Genomic DNA, 22105 nt, shown 5'->3' with positions numbered 1-22105 from the left:
AAACCGCCACTCCAAATTGCTCCAGGTCAGCCTGAAGCTCTTTAGATGTCTTGCGTGGTGTTTTTTTCCAAAATCCACATCAACAGTTGCAGACCTCTCTCATTGAGTTTCTCCTTAATGCCATGTCCTGGAAATGTCTTTGTTTAATGACCGTGAAACTTCTTGATCACATTACGAACTGTTGAAACAGGGATTTCAAGATCTTTGGCATTTGCTTTGTAGCCTTTGGAGTTGTTATATTTTTTGATAATAGCATTACTGATGCTCTCAGACAGCTTCCTTGTCTTTGCTATCATGAATAAGAACCTGGAAACAATCAGCCCCTTTTTATGTAGTAAAACCATCATTCATTGGTTAATTCAGGTCATATGAACACTGAAAATTAAAAATAATTGTGTAAAGCCTACATTTTATGATTGTATTTCAGTATATGAAATAACTTTGTTGTTTTTGTTGTTGTTTATTACCTTTGACATTTTATTAAATATTCTGATTATACAAAATTGGTTAATTTGCATTTATTTCTGCAGATATTCAAAATTTTGTACTTAAAATCAAGGGATTCCAATAATTTCAACAAGGACTATACTAAGTTTTGTTTGTTTGTTTGTTTTCCTCTTTCTCTGTGGCGCACACACAATCTCTCACTCTCTCTCTCCAATAAAGTAAACTAACTTATTCTCTCTTAGCCACACACAGCCTGCCATTTATAATTCATTTTATGTACATACTCACTTTACTTGGACCAGCCATGTTAAAGCATACTGCTCACTTCCCACCCCACCCCCACCCCCCTGCATAAATTTCACTTGAGATCAAGGGGAATTATTTGTGGAAAATTAGAGACTTAGCAGTGCTTACATTAAGCGTACAGCCGGCGTATTATCTCTGAGGTGCTAATGAACCCAGATGCATTGGAAACAAATGTAGGTGGTCCTCCTGAAAGAGTAAAATATGTATGGTTAAGCATTAGCTAAGAGGGGCAATATTTAGACCAAAAGGGCTGCATGCGAATGAATTCATAATAAGACGATGCAAAACGAAAAGATGAATGCCTAAAGAGCAAATTTATTAAATTAGGTCTTTTCAGGCGAGGGCAATTCCCCCAAGGACCAGCGCTGAAGACTATTTAAAGCTTTTTTTTTAGTGTACCCCTGGGCCCCTTTGCACTCCTTTGAAATGTTGTAAGTGGATAAAACACTATTGCTCTTGGTGACATTTTCATAGAAGTGGTAAACAATAATAGGCTGGAGCCAGCGGGGTCTAAGGCCACCATGCTTAAACTCTGCGATTTCACTGTGCAAACTGTGAAGTCTGTATGTTTCTGTTTGGTTCACTCCTTAATTCTAAAGGTAATTGAGATGATCAAGCTCAGACTCTACACTGCTTTGGGCACAAAGGAAGAGCTTAACTAGAGTGATTTATATTAAAATTGAGAAATAACTGTGAAACACATTAGGAGCTAAGACAAGTGGTACTGTAAGGTTAATCTTTCCCTAGGGAGAGAGGGGCATTTCTTGATTGATTGATCAATCATTATTCAATCATTATTTCAATCTTTGAATAAAATAAATTAAAATAAAAACTGACAACTGTACCAAGTACACAATGTACACAACTACAAAACGATAAATCATATATACTGTATATACAGTATACACACACACACACACACACACACACACACACACACACACACACACACACACACACACACACACACACACACACACACACACACACGCACCCACACACACATATATACATTGCATTCTGAAAGTATTCAGACCCATTTCCCTGAATCTACATTGAGTACCCCATAATGACAAACAAAAAAAGAGAATCTTAGAAATGCTTGCAAATTTATTGAAAAGGAAAAAACTGTATATCATATGACACTTGAAATTCATCTCAGGGGCCTCCCATTTCTCTTGATCATCTTTGAGATGTGTCTACATCTTGAGTCCACCTGTGGTGAATTCATTTCATTGGACATGATTTGGAAAGGCACATACCTGTCTATATAAGGTCTCACAGCTGACAATGTACATCAGAGCAAAAACCAAGCTCAGAGACATGATTGTGTCAAGGCACAGATCTGGGGGAGGCTACAGAAAACCTTCTGCTGCATTAAAGGTTCCCAAGTGCACAGTGGCCTCCAAAATTCTTAAATGGAATAAATCTGGAAGAACCAGGACTCTTCCCAGGGGCCTTGGTAAGAGAGGTGACCAAGAAACCGTGGTTACTTTGGCTGAGCTCCAGATATCGTGTTTGGAGATGGGAGAAACTTCCGTAAGGACAACCAAGCCTCCCCTCAGTAAAAGACAAATGAAAGTCTGCTTAGAGTTTGCAAAAAAACACCTAAAGGACTCTTGGACTGTGTGAAACAAGATTCTCTGGTCTGATGAATCCAAGATTGAACTGTTTGGCCTCAATTCTAATGTCATGCATGGGGGAAACCAGGCACCACTCACCACATGCCCAATACCATCCCAGCGGTGAAGCATGGTGGTGGCAGCATTATGCTAGGGGGGTGTTGCTCAGGGTTTTGGGAAAGCTGAACGGAGCAAAGTACAGAGATATCCCTAATTAAAAATTGGTCCAGAGTGCTCAGGACGTCAGTGTGGGGTTCATCTTCTAGCAGGACAATGACCCTAAGCACACAGCCAAGACAACGCAGGAGTGGCTTAGGGACAACTCTGTGAATGTCCTTGAGTGGCTCAGCCAGAGCCCTGAATTGAATCCAATTGAACATCCAGAGATGTTAGATTGGAGAGACCTGAAAGTGGCTGTACACCGAGGGTCCCCATCCAACCTGACAGAGTTTGAGAGGATCTGCAGGGAAGAATGGCAGAAAAACCCCAAATCCAGGTGAGGAAACCTGGTTGCGTCATACACAAGAAGACTCAAAGCTGTAATTGCCAAAGGTGCTTCAATTAAGTACTTAATAAAGGGTCTGAATACTTATGTCAGTGTGATATTTCAATTTTTCCTTTTTAATAAATTTGCAAAAATTTATAAAATTCTGTTTTTGCTTTGTCATTATTGGATATTGAGTGTAGATTGTTGAGGCAAAAAATAAACTAAACGATTTCAGCATAGGGCTGCAAGATAACAAAATGTGGAAAAACGTGAAGGGGTCTGAATACTTTATGAATGCATCACTACACAGTCCATTCTGGATTTCCTGTTGTAGAGCCCATCCTCTTTTCATCTTCAGATTTTTTACAGTCTTATAGGGATTTTTGCCTCCAGAATTCATTTAATTTGAGTCCATTCTTCTCTCTACCAGTGAAATGTTCCCCGTGCCACTGGTTGCAACACAAGGCCAAAGCAGGATCGATCCACCCCAGTGCTTAACAGTTGAAGAGGTGTTCTTTTCAGGAAATTCTGCAACCTTTTTTCTCCAAACATACCTTTTCATATTGCTGCCAAAAGGTTCTATTTTAACTTCATCAGTCCACAGGGTTTGTTTCCAAAATGCATCAGGCTTGTTTAGATGTTCCTTAGCAAACTTCTGATGCTGAATTTTGTGGTGAGGATGCAGGAAAGATTTTCTTCTGATGACTCATCCATGAAGGTCATATTTGTGCAGGTGTTGCTGGACAATAGAACGGTGCAACACCACTCCAAAGTCTGCTAAATCTTCCAGAAGGTCTTTTGCAGTCGAGTTTGATTTGCCTTTGTAGCAATCCTACAAGCAGTTCTCTCGGAAGGTTTTCTTGGTCTTCCAGACCTCAACTTGACTTCCACAGTTCCTGTTAACTTCCATTTCTTAATTACATTACGAACTGAGGAAACAGCTACCTGAACAAAACTTGATGTGATATTAAAACATTATTTTATATTTGTGTGTTATAGTATAATTTTACCAAACAAAAGCGGATTCAGGAAACTGGCCCAAAGGTGTGCTCAGTTTATCACCTCATACTGTAAAGTCTCCATCTGAAACTTGTTAAAATTAGACAGAAAAATTTTGTAGATTAAATCATGTAGCAGATGTCATGTCATGTGTTAAAAGTATGAAATTCTTTTAAGCGAACTTGTATTGTTAAGCTTTTCATTTTTGATGAAATCAGAGAACCAAAATCATTTTTTAACAGGGATACCATAGTAAAAATGTCATGTTTGTTGACATGATTTAGCAAAAATCTAACATTTTCATGTTCATTTTTTCCTGTGAAAGAAATTAGTCTATTCTTTAGCCCAATTCTGGTTCGACTTCATATTACTGCTCTTCTCTTATCACAGTGTACTCTCTTGCTCCACAAATTCAGGTAAACAATTTATCCTGCTTGAATTTTGATCACATGCATCAGTTTGTGTGGAGTTAAATAGGCAGATTGGCTCAATATTCCTTCTACCCAAATGTGCTAAGGGTTATTTATTGATTTATTTCTTTCAGTTTACAGAGGTAAAGAAAATGTTGTTTTTAGGCTTCAAGTGAAGTATTTTCCAACCCTCAAAGTACAAAAGGATTCTAAATCAAGCAAGCTTTGACTATGAGTTTGTATTCTTTCCATTATGTTTGGAGAATAAGCTTGGAATTAGTTGCATGTTGGCAAATCTTCTAATGAATAGCTTAGTGGTTGTTTCCCTTGCAGATTATTCAGTTGAGTGGACTGAAGAGAAATCAATTACTACAACTTAACTTTCATTATTTATCCTACAGCCAAGGAAAAATGGCCTTACATGATAATGCACCTCTCTTAAATTCATGGGGTCAGATTCAATTCCTATAAACATTAATTTCCAGGGATAAATCCCTCTGTGGAGAAGGGGGAGGAGGGAGAGAAAAGAGAGAATCCCTCCAGAAATGAAAAGACAAGAGAAAATCTGTTTTTACAGGCCACCGCTGCTTTCTCAGCTCTTTTGATTAGCATTAATGTTGCACAGCGGAAGTCTGCCAACACAACTGTTATATCTCCTTCCACACACACACAGACACACAAGTACACAGAAAACTATATCACTCCCTGCCTGCGTAATTGTAAAGGGACAATTTTTTTCTTTTAAATTAAATGCATGCTGATTGTTATTACCCCCCCCTCCACCACACACACACACACACACCCACCCAGTGTGTGGAATAGTCGGCAGCGAGGTAAATGTCACTGAGTAAGTGCCACACTATTTTCCTTGGTGGTTGTTAGCAGGTTTTGCATGCAAAATAAAAGCACAGAAAGGAGGAGGAGGAGGTGGAGGAGTGTTCCTGCATGTGTATGAATGTGAGGGTTTATCGGGAAACAGCTGGGGGACCGGACATATGTCGCTCCTCTCACTACAGGCCGAGATGGCATAACAAGGTGCTTAGTGGCGCATGTGAAATGGTGTACAGCGGCAGCCATGAACGATCACACAGAAAAATGAGAAGTGGGGAGTATGGGTGAGGATGAGGATCAGCATGGACCTGCCGCTAACACAGTCCAGTCTGTCCCTGAGACTACCTCCACACACACACACACACACACGCACACACGCACACGCACACACTGTCAGCCACAACATGCTTTATTTAAAACACATCGACTCCACAGCCTTTCCAGTGTAGTTTTACACGATTTTGTTTTAATGCCATTTGGGAAACAGCATGTATAACTGAGAAAGGATAAAAACTTGTCTGCATGTAAAAGAGTCTGCTTTTCATTCTTTGCCTGTAATTGAATTGGAGCAGTAGCAGTTAAAGTGAAAGGCCTGTGTGATGCACTATTGGTGGTGCACTATTAGGCTGAATTGAATTTGCATGGTCGGGTGGTTACACAAGTAATATGAGTGCTTTTGTAAGTAGGGCAATATTACAGACCTGGACTCACTGATGGTTCACACAGGAGAGAGGCTGTGTGATGAAAATTACCACATTTAAAAAAAAGTTCTTTATTATACAAGTCAACTCATAAAGAGTCTTTACATCTGTCAGGCGCATACATATGTAAATGATATGCTTATCATGTGATTTTTGCTCACATTTTAATTTTTTGTTGTTGCTGTAGATAGCCCCCTCTTTAGTGTGTCAGTTTTTGTGATGCTCACAGTCCTCACTGTTATTTCTTGGAATTTGGGGGCTTTGGAGGAGTTTGCATTAAACAACTTTACACACATTTGAAAATGGAATGGTACATGTGACCACATGGGAATGGAGGTGGCTTAGTAGTCAACACTTGACCTCAGTGACCTTGTTAAAAATAGTATATAATGGAATATCATCAAACTTATTCTGTATGTGGAGAAAGAGCTGAAGTGGACTGGGTGTCTGGGATGAAATTTTTATCTGATGCTTTTTGAAAGGTCTGTGCACCAAATGAACAGCATTAGAGGGTACTTTATTTATAAAGTACTTTTAGAAATATTGTGTTATGTGTCTGTCCATCATGGAAAAGGAGACAGACATGAGAAAAACAAAGAAAAGGCAAGAAGGCTTTTATGGGAAAATTCAAAAACAATAATTCTACTGAGACCCACATTAAGGTCCAGATTAACAAAGAATGTTTTGCGAGAGAATGTTTTTTTTTTTTTTTAGCTGCTTGACCCCAGAGCACAGAGTTTGAGTCTTATCTACTAACAAAATGCCACTTTGTGGTGCTAACAACCTTTGGAAAGAGCACTCCAGTGAAAGATCCTTCATTACCAAATGGAAGTGCAAACTACTTCCATTTTAACATCAATCCACCTGACCTGGCCTATAAGGGAAAGGGTAGGACAGCAAATCACAAAACAAAAACAAACAAACAAACAAACAAAAACATTTCAAACTTCGGCCAGTTATCCAATTTTCACAGCATAACCACAAACTGCTAAGAATTTTATGACATGCCACCAAAATAAGGTCTGTGAAATTTCCTGATTATTTTTTTCCATTCTACGCTGAATCTTATTCAAATGTGAAATGATGTTACACATATGACATTATTTGTGCAATTGATATTTTCATAACTTATATTTAATTGGAAAAATCTGTAAATTGTATGTGTCTGTATGTAAATTTTCATATTATAAATGGTGCTCCACAAGTAATTAACATGTGAAATGTGTTTCACGTGATATGATTAAATTGTATGCTTTTATTTTGTAAGGCTTCATATACTATATTTGGTCTAAAAATACAGGAACCAGCCCAATGTATAAACTATACACCATATGTAAGTTTTTACTTGTCTAATGTAACTCCTCCCACCATGTTCAAGCCCCCACTTTTATTTATTGTCTGGACTGTGTTACTTAGTTATACATTTTGCAGTCTCTCTAATCTAAAAAGTGTAGGCATATTAAAACCTGGCTTCATCCTGTACATTTTTGGTCATTGCGATAATCTCTTTGTTGACATTGATTCATAAACCTGTGGTTGTGTATGCACTTAGGCACATTTCTGGTGTCTGGTTTCACTTGTTATGATTATTTATTTTAAAGACTGAAATAAAGTGATTAAATCAAATCAGATGTTTGTGCCAATTAACAGACCCTGTTGGTGCAAGACTCCCAGAATCCCTCAACACAGGCATCCTCCGTCAGGCTGTTTTTGGTAAACACTGCAGTTAGAAAGAATGAAATGATGGCTTTATTTTAGAATGCATTTCACATTCAGAAATTTTGCAAAAAGTGTAAATGTACTATGGTGGCCAGTTTGTTAGTAAATATAGACTTACTCTTATGTTTTAATGATAATTTTAGTAAATACTATTCAATAATAATACTAATCACCCATCTCTGTGTTTTCTCTCTTTGATATTTAGGCCTGTACCACCATATAACAAAAAAAAAAACTTACAGAATCGGAAATTCAGCAGGGAGTTAAATGAACAAAACACTCAAACACACAGATCAGACTGCTGAAGCACTGAGGCTGTACGACGTGCTGTTCACACATGGTGAAACACACACACACATGAATGTGTACATTATTTTTGAGATCAACCATTTAAAGGGACAGTGTATTTTACACAAAGTGGCATTAATTAAGTTGCTAAATGCCCGCTATCATGTATTTCAAAACTTCTGCGGATGAACAAAAGCAGTGACAGTGGCAAATACTGTGAAAGTCAATTAGAATTTTATGTACATTTTTAGATCTCTTTTTTTAAATGATAAATGAAGTTACTAATTTTGTCTGTGCTCTTTCACACTGCAGCTTTAATTGCTAATTGTTAACAGCGAATGAATATATTTGCATATTAATTAACTCCCAATTTACATTTTTAATTTGCTGCTTTCAAAGGGTGTGAGATAAAAGGTCTTGTTATTTTAAATAATTTATCCTTTATTGCAGAAAAGATGCTGAAAGGAAAATGCGGGGGTGATTTTTAACCCCTAAGAGCTGTGAAAATACATGTTAAAATATGTATACATATATATAAATATATATATATATATATATATATATATATAAATATATATATATATATATAGATATATATATGTGTGTGTGTGTGTGTGTGTGTGTGTGTGTGTGTGTTTTAAGTTAATTAAATGGACTAAGGAGAAAAACTGTGCACTCAAACAGTTTTTAATACAAAGCCACCCACAGAGGCAGAGCAGCTGTGGACGGTTGAGTGAAGAATAGGGAATGCACCAGAGATGACTTCTGTGGAAGTCAAGTTTGGAAACCAGATCCCGCCTCTCTCTGTCTTTTCCTGCTGCCTGCGTGTGTGTCAGAAAGAGAGTGTGAGAGGGAATGCTTTTCTTTTTATCACTCCGTTTTGTCCTCTCTCCCTCTTGACACATCAATTGATTTGGCAGCCGGCGCCTTCAGTTTCCGTCTTTCACCACGAGGCAGCGGCGAGCGGAGAGGGAATGAACAAGTTCAGAAATTCATTAAGATGAAAAACAGCCGCCACTGTATTTCTTGTGAGGAGGACGAATTGCTGCATGTGTGTTTCTCTCTCTTTCTCTTTCTGTGTGTGTGTGTGTGTGTGTGTGTGTGTGTGTGTGTGTGTGGGAGTGTCATATGGGTAGCGAGCCAGTTGCTTGCACATTCTGAACATCAGTTCCACAAACAAAAACCAGTTCCACAAGCATTTGCCAGCCGGACGCCAGCACACAGTGACACTTTTTTTCCTTCGATATTGTTGCAGTGACAGACATAAAAATTCAGGGGCACCAGAAATGCATACAAAATCAGTGAATTGGACCGAGCTATAACCACCCCAAACATGCTTTTACACCAGCTGGAATTTTGTGGTCTAAAGGGGTGAAGCAGTAGATGGATCGAATAAAAATAATCTTGAATCTTTTATATCTTAGGAATCAAACAAAAAATGTATCAAACTCAAATTAGGTGAAATTATATCTCCACTCTTTCCTATTGGAGCTTACAGTGACTGAAAGCCTCTGATTATACATGAAGCACTGTTACAAAACATGTATGGTAAAGCATATGTACACATATATACATCCTGCACATATATACATATTCTCACACAGTAAATATGTGTTTATGTGTGCATCTTCATACATTTGTGCATGAGTGTGTTTGTGTGTGTGTGTGTGTGTCTGTCTGTGTGTGTGTGTGTGTGTGTGTGTCTCAGTTAAGATGATTACAGGAGGATATTCAACCAACTCTACCAATTACACACCAGCCTCTTGTATACATAAACAGTGCAATTTATGTCCCATTGATCTGTCTAATTCTTTCAACAGGAAGACATTATGGCCGCAGTTCTTTTGTCTCCTGCCTTGCTCCGTTCTCTGCAGCACGAGAGCAGAGCAAGGAAAGCCTTCCAAGTTCTTTTGTACTCCCTGTGTCCCTTTGAACAATGAATCATATTTAGCAATGACAGAGGAAACAAGGCGCTGCTCACAAATAAGAAGGCGGCAATTCAGCGAGCCAGCCAAAATGAGTTGGTGTAGGAGAGGCAGTTAGAAAGCCAGGGTTTGACTGACGTGTGGTTGTGAAGGTCGTGACAGGGTCGAGACGAGACTTTGCAGGGCCCCAAGTAGAATTGGACACCCCACACCCCATTTTCTTGATGAAAACCAACAAAAAGAAACTGCAAACTATGTTTTACAGTCTTATTTAATATTATGAACACTGGTAGTGCTTGAAATGTGGTGTACTTACAACAAACCAGCTTAAACAATATTAAAATGGCAATATCAAAGATTTTAGTCCTTGTTGATTTGGTGACACCTGCAGTGGTAACAGCAAACACATTTGATACTAGAGGTCACAGAATTTCCGGGGCAGCAAAACGAACTATTGTCATTTTAATAAAGAAGTCAGACAATAATAGGCCTTTTTCCAACGATTTGTGAGCAATCGTGATCTGATTTTCTGCTGTGCACGGCCTGAGTCTGCTAACAGCAGGGCACAGTGAAAGCAGTTGGTTACCTCGCTGAGACGTTGGAGGTGTGCAGCCTGTCGCCTGCAGCTCTTCATCTAACAGCTCACTGTGGCTGCTCCTTCTTGTTCCATTGCTCCCTGCAACATTCCAAACTGATCCACTGTCCAAAAAAGCCCAAAATGACCGTTGTCTTGTTTTGTAGATGCATTTTTGGTGAATAATAGCTGTAAATGCTAAGCTCACTGACAATCACATAGCATTTCCTGTGACTATTTCATAATTAAAGTCAACTCATGTGTTGCAGTAACTTTAACTCATTAGCACTAACTTAATAAAGCATTTTTTACGGGAATATTGCCACAGACACCCAGTTAGTAATACTTCGAATATATAAATATTGCAATACTTTCAACAGTGGGCTTTAAGCTCAGTCACCATTGGGCTACCTTATTCGGTGATAGATAGTGACTTTACAGACATTTATTAAATGAAAATCTTCAAGATTTCAACTTTAAAGTCCCTAACAACTTAATTTCAAACCTTCAGTTTCTCTATATAACATTAAATGTTCATGTAAAAATAAACAAAAATTAAGGGTAAACTTTAGGGGAATAAAATATTTTTTAACTATTTATAAAGAGTTTAACCCTTAGAAACTCTAATCTGCTTCATTAGGACTTTACGAATGTGGTTCAAACAGCTTTGATTGAGTATGGCCTGGAAACATTAGTGAACAGCACAAAACTGTTATCATGTTTTCATTCAAATAGTGGTATATCCGATTGGTGCTTAGAGGTATGTGATGTCACGAGGACAAAACGAAGAAAATTTCTCACATCAGATTGTCACAACTGTTCTCAATTGGGCAGATTATTGTGTGTTAATGTTGGAGCCATCACTCAGAGTTAATGGTGGAACTATGCTTCTCTGAAGATACAAGTAAACATCTTAGTAGACCTATAAAGAGAAGGGTGTCATGACTAACTGTAAGTCACAGAGGCTCAAAGAGGAGCTGATGTGCACACCTCCCAAGTGTCAACAACGCATTGAGCGGACCTATGCATCAAGCAAGCTGATTGGTTTATTCAGCTCCTGTCAGGTGTCGAGTTCAAAACATGGATGAAAACAAATTTAAACATAATACATACAAGAATAAAAGAAACCACAACATTAACATATATGATTAACTCCCATGTACGCTAGCCTTAGTGCAGCCTGGAGACGTATAATTCCAGTTTAAGAATCAGATTGAGAAAATTGTTTTTCAGGACCTTTAAAGCAAGCTAAACACTATATTTTAACTTCCCAAACAATTGTTTAACATGATATGCATGATATTTGCATTGTAATATGTAATTGTGTAAATCAGCCTACTACGGTTAAATTCATTCATATAGAATGAACAGAAAAAAAAACTTAAACAGTATGGCTTCATTCTTGTGAAAAGTACAAATGAAGAGAGGAAACCAAAGCATCTTCACAGTTCTAATTTGCTCACTTTTGGGGCCCCCTGGTGGACGTCGGGCCATAACTAAGTCTTCCACTAACTGATATTTTATGCTGATACTCGGTGTCCCTAAATTTGTCAATTTTTGATGCTAAAAAAAAAGTCTCCCAATATCACACAGAAATCTGTTTTTATAGTTTAGTCCTAATTTGAAATCAGACACAACAGGTTATTTCAGGTTTAGCAGCTGTTGACCTCTACCTGCCCTAGTCAATGATAAAGAACGTTTCAGATACATAACTGCCTTTACATTTCAACATAACTAACTTTTTGGTCGCTGTCAAAGACAAACCTTCCTCTTAATAAAAAGCCAAAACCAGCTTGATATTGTAGCTCAGCCCTAGTCAGAATTATCCCTGTTACAGAACCTCTTCCTACGATCATCCATAAAAGGGAGGTTTAAAAATTCCCTGCTCTCTTTCTCTGTTTTGCTTGTCAGTAGAAAAAAAATCTGTGTTTTCCGCCATCCGCACAAATCTGCCACCTCCGGTGATTGATGCAGTCAAATTAGATGTATGTGGAACGGTGGCTCTGGCAAATGAACACATCAACTGATGACCAGCTGTTTCTAATTATTATACACTGGTTAATTAGGATGCCGTGTCACCATCAACGGCGGCGGTAAACTGTGAAATTTATAATTCATGCTCTGGTGTCCAATAAGCCTCCCTGATCAAACCGGTACAGTGTGGCATGGATGGAGAGGCCGCGCAGAGAGAGCCCAGGGAGGACGGATGATGCACTGCTGTTGCCAAATATTTCTCTGTGTGTCTGTGTGTGTGTTTGTGTGTGTGTGTGTGTGTGTGTGTGTGTGTGTGTGTGTGTGTGTGTGTGTGTGTGTGTGTGTGTGTGTGTTCGCGCCTTTTCCTCACACCTCCTGCTTATACCGCTCTCTCTGTCTCTCTCGCTCAGCAGGGCGTGTGTGTAGGTGGCAGTGTGAAATGTCTGGATCTCAAAGGTAAGCTGAACACCCCATTCCATCATTATTAAATATGATTGAGGACTTTATGGGACATTCATGAGACACTGAATTAAAAATGAATTAGATAATTTTACAATTTTTGCATCGGAAAAAAACTTCATTTAAACACTAACATCAGTTATTAACTATTTTTTGTTAGCTGAAAAAACATTTCTTGTGTTATGTGTGATATGTTTGATACTACTTATTATACCTCACATGCATACACACAATATCTTGAAATTACTGTCAGTCTTGAAGACTAGCCAACTGTGTTTATTTATGGAAATGATCTTGTTGAACAAAATGTGTGAACAGCCTTTGTTTGCTACACTCTATTACTTATCTTCATGTGTTTATCGAAAACCCAATGCAGAACTTCCATTAGAAATCCACAATAAAAACACTACCAGTGCTAACTGCTGGGGGGATGATTCCACTTGTCCCTAATGTAGTTTTTTTATTTTTCAAAAATTTTCTAGAAATGTTTCAATGTATGAAACAACACAGAATGTGGCAGACCACTAGTAAGGAAATAACACACACACATAACCAAATTCTTCAAACACTCTGATTTCCTAAGCAAAATCTAATTTTGTCTCAATCACACCTGTAAAACTCTAATGCTTATTCTCTTCTCAATCATATATTAATCTGAACCCTGGCACCAATTGAAACCTGAATCAGTGCCTATCCGTAATTTAATTATTCATAACTATTACCCTAGCTCAGCTCTGATACCAGTTTAAATATAACCCTGCACTGAAATCCTAATCTCAAAAAAAATTTTATTGTAAAAAATAAACCTAATCCTAGCTCAAATCTAAGACTAAATTCAAATCTTTGTCATAAACTGAATTTTACTGCACCACCTTACATTAAACAAAAGCTAATCTTACTTCAAATCCAAATCCTGAATACAAATTCAAACCCTAAATTGAATTTGCCAGATTTATGTTTGCCAAAACCTAAATTTAAACCCAAACTGTAATCCTGATATAAATAAATATGTTTGTACCCCTGGAATTCAATTGTAACTAATCCTGGTTCAAATGCTAACCCCAAACCCAAATTCTAAACTAAATTTAATTGACCTTCCATTAAACTTTAATAATTTAGATTATTTAACAATTTGATAATTTGAAATTATTGTAATTCAAATCTCAACCCTACATCTTATTCCTATTCCTAAACTAAATTTGACTGTAGCACCCACATTGAGATTAACCTAATCCTAGTTCAAATGCGACTGTAAATCTAAACCAAAATCCTAATCAGAATTCTAATCCCCCAATCCTAAACTAATATTGATTATTACCATTTACATTAAGATAAACGGAATCCTGGTTCAAATCTTAACCCTCAAAGACAGTAAATTAAGAAAATACATTTTTCCAGTTCTAATCCTGTATCTCTGTGAAAATTTTTCTCAGATCTCTTGTTAAATATGTAACATAGTTGGATATATATATATCCAAAAAGCATTTTTGAGTATTTTTATATAAAAATGCCTCTCTATCCTCTTCCTGTAACACATAAAAATAGTTTTGATGAATCATCTTGCACTCAGGATGGTTGCATAAATTTATCCAATCAAATGTGATTTGGGGTCACTGGCTAACCCGCTCATCATATAAAATCTGATTTGACCATTAGCTAGTGGGTAGACATCATAGTAGGAAATGTGTGTTTGGTTTTCATATGGTATAAAAACCAACTGTGAAAACAAAGAATGTAGATGAGGTTAATTTTTACCCTTATTAATTGAAATGAATTGAATTGAATTGAATTTAAACCTTACATTAGACTAAACTTAATCTTAGTTCAAATCTTTGCTCTGAACCAGAATACTAATCCTAAAACTGCAAAGACTAAACATAATCCTAACCATAATCCAAATTTGACTCTAAATAGAATACCTCATTTTAAACTGATTTTGACTGTAGCCCTTATATCAAACTAAACCTAATCTTAGTTCAAATCCAAAACATAACCCTATTTCTAATCCTAATTCATTCAAGGTATTATCTTTTTACAGTTTAAATTCTAACCCTAAACCCCAATCCTCATCCTAAACCAAAATATGATTTCAGCCCTCACATTAAATTAAACCTAATCCTCATTGTTACCTTTATTTGGCCAGAATGATAAAGCAAAACTAATCCTGGGTAAAATATTAATCCAAACATAATCCAAATCCGAATTCAAACCCTAATCCTGATACTAAAACAAAATTTGATTTCAACCCTCAAATTAAACTAAACCCAATTCTAGCTAAAATACAAACTATAAACCAAATCCTAAATTTAATCTGAATATGGCCTTTATGTGGCCATAATGATAACATAAACCCTAGTCCTGGATAAAATCCAAACCCACTAAAATACAAAATCCTAAACTAAATTTAAAAATCTTTACCTGAAAATCAAGTCAAATTTTATTTATATAGCCCATTATCACAATTTGCCTCAAAGGGTTTAACAGTCTCTATGACATTACAACAACTTCTGTCCTTAGACCCTTGAATTGGATAAGGCAACACTCCCCAAAAAAACCTTTTAACAGGACCAGATCAAAACCTATAATGGCTGGACTGTGTATGGTCAATGTGAGAAATTGAGGACATAGTTGAAAACTGTTGTGGAACCGATGTAAACAACTACTTTCAATGGAACATAGCTAAAGCCTGTGCACAAAGTTGCTAAATGTCACAAGATGACTTAATATGGCAATTAGCATATTAATGACATCATTGCATTGTTTTTTGCATTCTGCCCAGTATCAGCCAGTTTCAGCCCTTTATTTGTTTGCTTCTCTCCTACTCTCTGTGCTCACATATACAGTAATTTAATCCAGTCGACTTCTCAATAAAGCTGTTCTCATTTACATTTTTCTGTTTCTGCTGTCAGACAACGGAACAAGTATGAAATAGTGACTGAAATGCAGCCCATTAAGACTACAAGTTAACCAGCAGTCACTTCCAAGACATTTCCGATATGCTGCTCCTCTCTGCTAAAATCTCAACCAATGGTGTAACTTTATCACTCAGTCAGTCAATCAGTCAGTCAGTCAGTCACGGAAATTTGCGTTTCTAAGGTTGGCCTTGCTCTTGCAGTCCAACCAAAAATGGAAAAAATCTCAGGAAGAGCAACAGAGGAGGGATCCTGCTCACAGGACGGACAGACATGCAATAGATGTTGTGTGTACAGAATAGAGCAACATAGTAGATTTACAGTACTGACAATCAGGATGACAACATTGTAGATTGTATCAGATAGAACCTGAGCCACACGACCTCCTCTCCACCATGAAGACCTGGAAAGAGGACAGACTACACAAACACACAAGAGGCAAAACCAATGACATCATTCACAAATCTAGAAGGGAAAAAACACAGAGGGAGAGAAAGAGAGAGAGGAGACTGGGACTCCTGGAGGACAAAGATCCAGATCCACAACATCTGGAATGACGATGCCAGGAGAGGGAGAGAGGTCCCAGGACGGCTGATGGTTCTGAGAGCCTGACTGAAAAGAGAGAACGTGGGGAGAAAATACTGGGATAGAGAGAGAAAGACAGAGAGAAAGAGGCACACAGCCTGGACAATCGTGCTTGAGGGAATAAGCAAACAGGGTTAGAAAGATGCACTGGTTTTCAGAAAGTTTACAGTAATCTTGTCGGCAGAACATGTATCATATGTATTGGGTTTAATGTACTTGTTGAGACTGAGACCGACCTGCTGGCAGAAGAATATAACAGGTACCAGACATGAAGTAATCAAAGAATAAGACACTAACCAAAAGTTAAGGTATAAAGATGAACATTAAGTTTGGATTTAAAGGCCTCAACAGAGTCAGACAGTCTGATGTCAGCAGGGAGGTTGTTCCAGAGGGAGGAGATACAATAGGTAAAGGCCCTGTAGCCGGCTGACTGCTTTCTAACTCTTGAGACAGACAGTAGCCCTGTATTCTGAGAGTGAAGACCATGGAATGGAATATAAGGTTTAAGGATATCAGACAGGTATGAAGGGGCCTGCCCATTTAGCATTTTGTAAGTCATCAAAAGCACCTTAAAGTCTGATCTGACATTGATAGGAAGCCAATGAAGGGTAGCTAAAATTGGTGTAATGTGGTCAAATTTTCTGGATTTAGTTTATGTTCACATAGTTTGGGGAAATACAGTATAGCGTTCATCATAATTATCAGAACCACTTTAACTGTTCGTACATGGATATAATCTCAGAGCCAACAACGACACCTCTCCTCTCTTGGTGATCAGGCAAGAGTGTCGGGAGGCAATTAACTTGAACTCTGATTGAAAAAAAAGGAATCGTACATAATGTGGCTGAAAGTAAGTTACTGAAAACAAAGGCAACAACTTAATTAATAAAACATTTATTACTATCACTGCTAACAAAGAATGACCCAAGAATGACACAGTAAAACACTTACAACACTTACAATGACGATACAGTGAAGAAATACATGAAGCCAGACCCGAAGTTTGGCAGGGAAAGTGTGCAACAGATAAATACCAAATCATGGTAGTGACCGTCACTGGAAGCAGCTGATAAAAGCGGTGATAAATTTAGAAATACGTTTGGATAGAGAAGCCAGTTATAATTTCTGAATTCACCCAGTTAGCAGTGAAGAAGTGTACTACTTGAGTGTCCATGAAATGGTTGCAGCTGAGTCAGCTTGGTTTCGTAAGGAGTAGGGAAGAGGGTATTGCAGCAGGAGGGATGTGGAGATTAAGATTCGTTGGTTGAAGTTGGTTGGGCAACACAGAGGCAGAATGGAACACTTTGCACTGGTAACAAAGGAAATCCACCATTGCATTCCAGTGACCGTCTCTTATATGGAAAGTTTAGGGAAGGAAATTCAGAGAAGCATCTGACCAATCCATGGACGTGCTCGTCCCCCAGGGTGATGTCAATGTTCAAACCCCATCTGGGCTTGTTGTTCAGTAGAGGTCAGAGGCCACATGCCTTTGGGTCTTACTTTTAAGACAATTTTCTAAATAACCATAATTTGTTACTTAATAACAACAATTAACAATTAACATAAATCTGGTGTCCTAATGCCCAAGGGATTACAATGAGAGCTGACATCACATGTTTATCTCTAACAGTTATTGAAATATTAATACATGATTTTAACATACATACAGCTTACAGAATTTTGTTTTAAATGACAAAATGAAAATCTCTCATATAGTTAAGAATACAAATGTACGAATTCAAACGATAAGAAAAATAATAAAGTAATAGCACTGTATCATTTTAGGCGCGTACATGTTTCTTTGAAAAGAGTTTCTTTGTTTGGAATGAGGGCAAACAAAGAAACTCTGGGGGACAGCATGGAAGGCATCACACATAATGATATCTCGGCGTTCTGCTCAGAAATATCCTTCAATATTGAACCATTTGCTGACTCTTAGTACTAGCATGGGCAGACCACAAAACAAAATATGACAATAATCCTGTCTGGATGACACAAAGGCATGAATTAGGGTCTCAGCATCTGCCATGGATAGAAAACATAGAGGTTTAGCTATGTTATGTGGGTGAAAAAAGGCGGTCTTGGTGATGTTTTTAATGTGGTGTTCAAAGGAGAGGGTAAGAGCAAACATAACACCAATATTGTTAGCTGTCATACTTTGAGAAATCGCACAGTTGTTGAGGGTTACTGCTACTTGATCAAACTGATGTCTATGTCAGGCTGGGCCAGTGATCTGCATCTCAGTTTTATATGAATTTAGGAGCTGGAAATTTTGTGACATCCAACTTTTCACTGCAGGTCTCTAATTTGATCATTTGAGAAGGGTCATCTGCTTCCACCGGCACATAGGGCTGAGTATCATCGGAGTAGCATTGGAACTAAGTCCACGACTGTGTATAATTTGGCCATGAGGTGAAATATAAAGAGAGAAAAGTAGAGGGCTAAGAACAGAGCCTTAGGGTACTCCATACTTCATGATGGAAAATATTGTTGTAGTATTATAGTAGGAAACACACTTTGTTCTCTTGGATTAGTAAAACCTTATCCATATGAGTCAGGCCAGAGATGCCACATTGGTTTTCCAGTCGGTTTAGGAGAATACAATGATCTATGGTATCAAAAGTGCACTAAGATTGAGTAAGAAAAGCACAGAGGTGGAATGTGAATGCATAGTAAGCAGAAGATTATTTACCACTTTAGGAAGTGCAGTTTCGGTGGAGTAACATGCCCTGAAAGCAGACTGAAGAGGTTCAAAAAGATTACTGTTAGATATGTGGGCTGAAAGCTTAAAACCACTTTCTCTCAAGATAGAATCAGGTCAAGCATGTTACCGCTGCAGTGAGTAGATTCATGCACAAACAGGGTGAAAGCTAAAGATCAGGGGATCAAAGGCCTTATTCAGTTGAATATTAAAGTAATGTATTCTTAGAATCTCATCAAAACGAGTAACAGGGTCTGAGATAAATTCTCCAAATTTATCTAAAAATTGTGAATAAAGGCCAAGTGGTCTGTAGAGTGCCACAAGTTGGAATGGTCAGAGTCTGTTGTCCTGGACAATGCATGTGATAGCTGATTGAGATATTTTTAAAACAAGTACTTAAAAAGAATTAAAAGTAATATCAAGTTTGGAGAATAAATTATAAATAGACTTGTAAAGTAAGTCAAGGCCCCCACCTTGTTTAGTCACCCGAGCAACATGGGCATTGGTATAATGTTGTAGACCTGGCTATAGTGGACTCCAAAACAACACTACCTATACACCTAGCAGGCTCTCTAATCACCTGCGAAATGCTGAGTCCCTAATGTCAAACCTGACTTAAACTCCTGTCCATTTTTCAGGATAAAATAGAAACACCTATTCCAGTTGGATAAAGGCAGTCCGCTTCCAGCAGTTCTGGGCGGACCGAAAGAAGGCCAGTTATTAAAAAACCAAATCCCTGCTCACTACAGTGACAAGCTAGTTAGCGGTTCAGTGAAGCAAGCCTACTATTCATCTCATGATACATCTCATTACATAATAAGGGACCAGGAAATATTAATCAATACCGACTCATCTTTCTGGCAAACTCAAACGTCCTGGCTAGGCTTTCTTTTGTGATTTCTGACTACTTCATCCTCATGTTATTGGTGCCAACATGGAGTACAATGTTGCTAAATCTGGTGATGGAGTGTGCCTGGGCTCCCCATTTCTCCCTACGTGATGCCAGCACCGTAAGATTAGCCTCTATGCTGGCAGACTGGCCCTAGATAGACAGAGAACTGTGGATGGCGATTCTAACTAACGTTGTGGGTGATGGAGTCCCCTGTTACATATGTGTGTGTTGGTTAACCATGTTGGTTGAGGTGGAAGAGGCACAACAGGACTACCAACAGGGCCAGTGAGGGTTGCAAACTGAGGGTTTGCAGTTGGGAGAGGTGACTGCAGACCAGGCCACGCAACCAGTTGTTTGCTCTTGCAAGCCTCTCAAACAGGGATAAACTCCACACCACCTGCCGATAAGGCTGTGCTAGTGCTAACACTAACAGGCTGACTATCAAGCCTGTGGCTAATGCTGTCTGGAGTGCCCATCACATTTAACAAAATGTCCTCACTTTGAAGGTCGTACAACTTTCCCAGCTCTCACAAGTATAGAAATAAAGCAGCAAACACATTTGCATATAGCAGCAGTGTAAAGTTGTGTGTGATGCCATGATGGGTGTCACTGTTGTCACGCACAGATGACATCTGACTGCGGGTGTTGCTTCCTTATTATCTCCCTGACGCAGGATGGATTAGAAAAATGGGATTTCAGATGGCGCTCCCTTCCATCCCACACACCCTCTGCTATCACTCAGTTAAGTGATTATTGTTAAAACAGAGGGGAAAAGTATCATTTTGGAAATAATTATGATAGTAATTATCATTCTCCCCTTCTTGGCTGGGGAGATAAGAACCCAAGAGAGAGAGAGAGGGGGAAAGAGAGATTGAGTCCTAACAGTCCCATGGATTTGTTTGATCAGTCACAGTTTGATTTGGAGTGTGACTTTTGATCAGGGCTGGGAAGCAACAGTAATCAGATTACAAAACTGTAATTACTTAAATTAGCAAAGGCACATCAGTTTTAAGATTACTTATATATTTATATATAAAATATAGGCTATGGGGGAGTGACGCATTATAATAATCAGATTACGAAATAGTAATAGTGATCCATGATAATCATTCCTTAAAATACAATAATCTCAAAAAACAATTGGATTAATGGTTGGATTACAAAAATAGAATAATAATGTGGAAGAGAATAAGGAGAAACAAAAAAGCTTTAAACAAAAAAAAAAAGTGCATTTCACATATCTTTGTACAGATGTCAGATAATAGTTAAATCGTAAAAGTAATGCTGTTCAGATGAGTGAAAGTGAAGATAAAATATAACTGTATTCATCCAGAAGAACAGGGAGCACTATTGTTTGTGCCCAAGATATGCAATGCACACAGTAAAAGGAATACAGCGCATTCACAAAGTATTCAGACCCCTTCACTTTTTTCACAAGTTTTTATGTTGCAGCCTTATGCTAAACTCGTTTAAATGTATTTTTTGCCTCATCAATCTACACTCAATACCCAATAATGACAAAGCAAAAACAGAATTTTAGAATATTTTGCAAATTAATTAAAACGGAAAAACTGAAATATTACATTGAAGTATTCAGACCATTTACTCAGTACTTAGTTGAAGCACCTTTGGCAGCGATTACAGCTTTGAGTCTTCTCGGGTACGACGTGACAAGCTTTGAACACTTGGATTTGGGGAATTTCTGCCATTCTTCTCTGCAGATCCTGTCAGGTTAGATGGGGACCATCTGTGGACAACTGTTTTTAGGTCTCTCCAGAGATGTTTGATTGGGTTCAAGTCAGAGCTCTGGCTGGGCCACTCAAGGACATTCACAGAGTTGTCCCTAAGCCCCTCCTGTGTTGTCTTGGATGTGTGCTTAGGGTCATTGTCCTGTTGGAAGGTGAACCTTCGGCCCAGTCTGAGGTCCTGAGCACTCTGGACCAGGTTTTCATTAAGGATAACTCTGTACTTAACACTTCAGGCCAAACAGTTCAATCTTGGTTTCATCAGACCTGAGAATCTTGTTTCTCACAGTCTGAGAGTCCTTTAGGTGCTTTTTTGCTAATTCCAAGCAGGATTTCATGTGACTTTCACTGTGGAGAGACTTCCGTCTGGCCACTCTACCGTAAAGCCCAGATTGGTGGTTTCTGCTGTGATGGTTGTCCTTCTGGAAGTTTTTTACCAACTCCACAGAGGACCTCTGGAGCCCAGCCAGAGCGACCATTGAGCTCTTGGTCACCTCTCTTACCAAGGCCCTTCTCCCCTGATTGCTC

The 22105-nt window shown here is 38.3% G+C and overlaps 1 protein-coding gene across 1 annotated transcript in view; it reads left to right on the top strand.

Moving 5' to 3' along the window:
• The window catches only part of si:dkey-288a3.2 (protein phosphatase 1 regulatory subunit 37), a 94965-nt gene that overhangs the window by 17330 nt on the left and 55530 nt on the right, over positions 1–22105 (top strand). Inside the window, 1 exon segment of the mRNA XM_040137329.1 lies at positions 12694–12739. Within this exon segment, the coding sequence (XP_039993263.1) occupies positions 12694–12739 (46 nt within the window).

Source organism: Xiphias gladius, chromosome 10 (assembly GCF_016859285.1).
Source record: "Xiphias gladius isolate SHS-SW01 ecotype Sanya breed wild chromosome 10, ASM1685928v1, whole genome shotgun sequence".
Taxonomy (NCBI): Eukaryota; Metazoa; Chordata; class Actinopteri; order Istiophoriformes; family Xiphiidae; genus Xiphias; species Xiphias gladius.
This window is presented reverse-complemented; position numbering and strand designations above follow the sequence as displayed.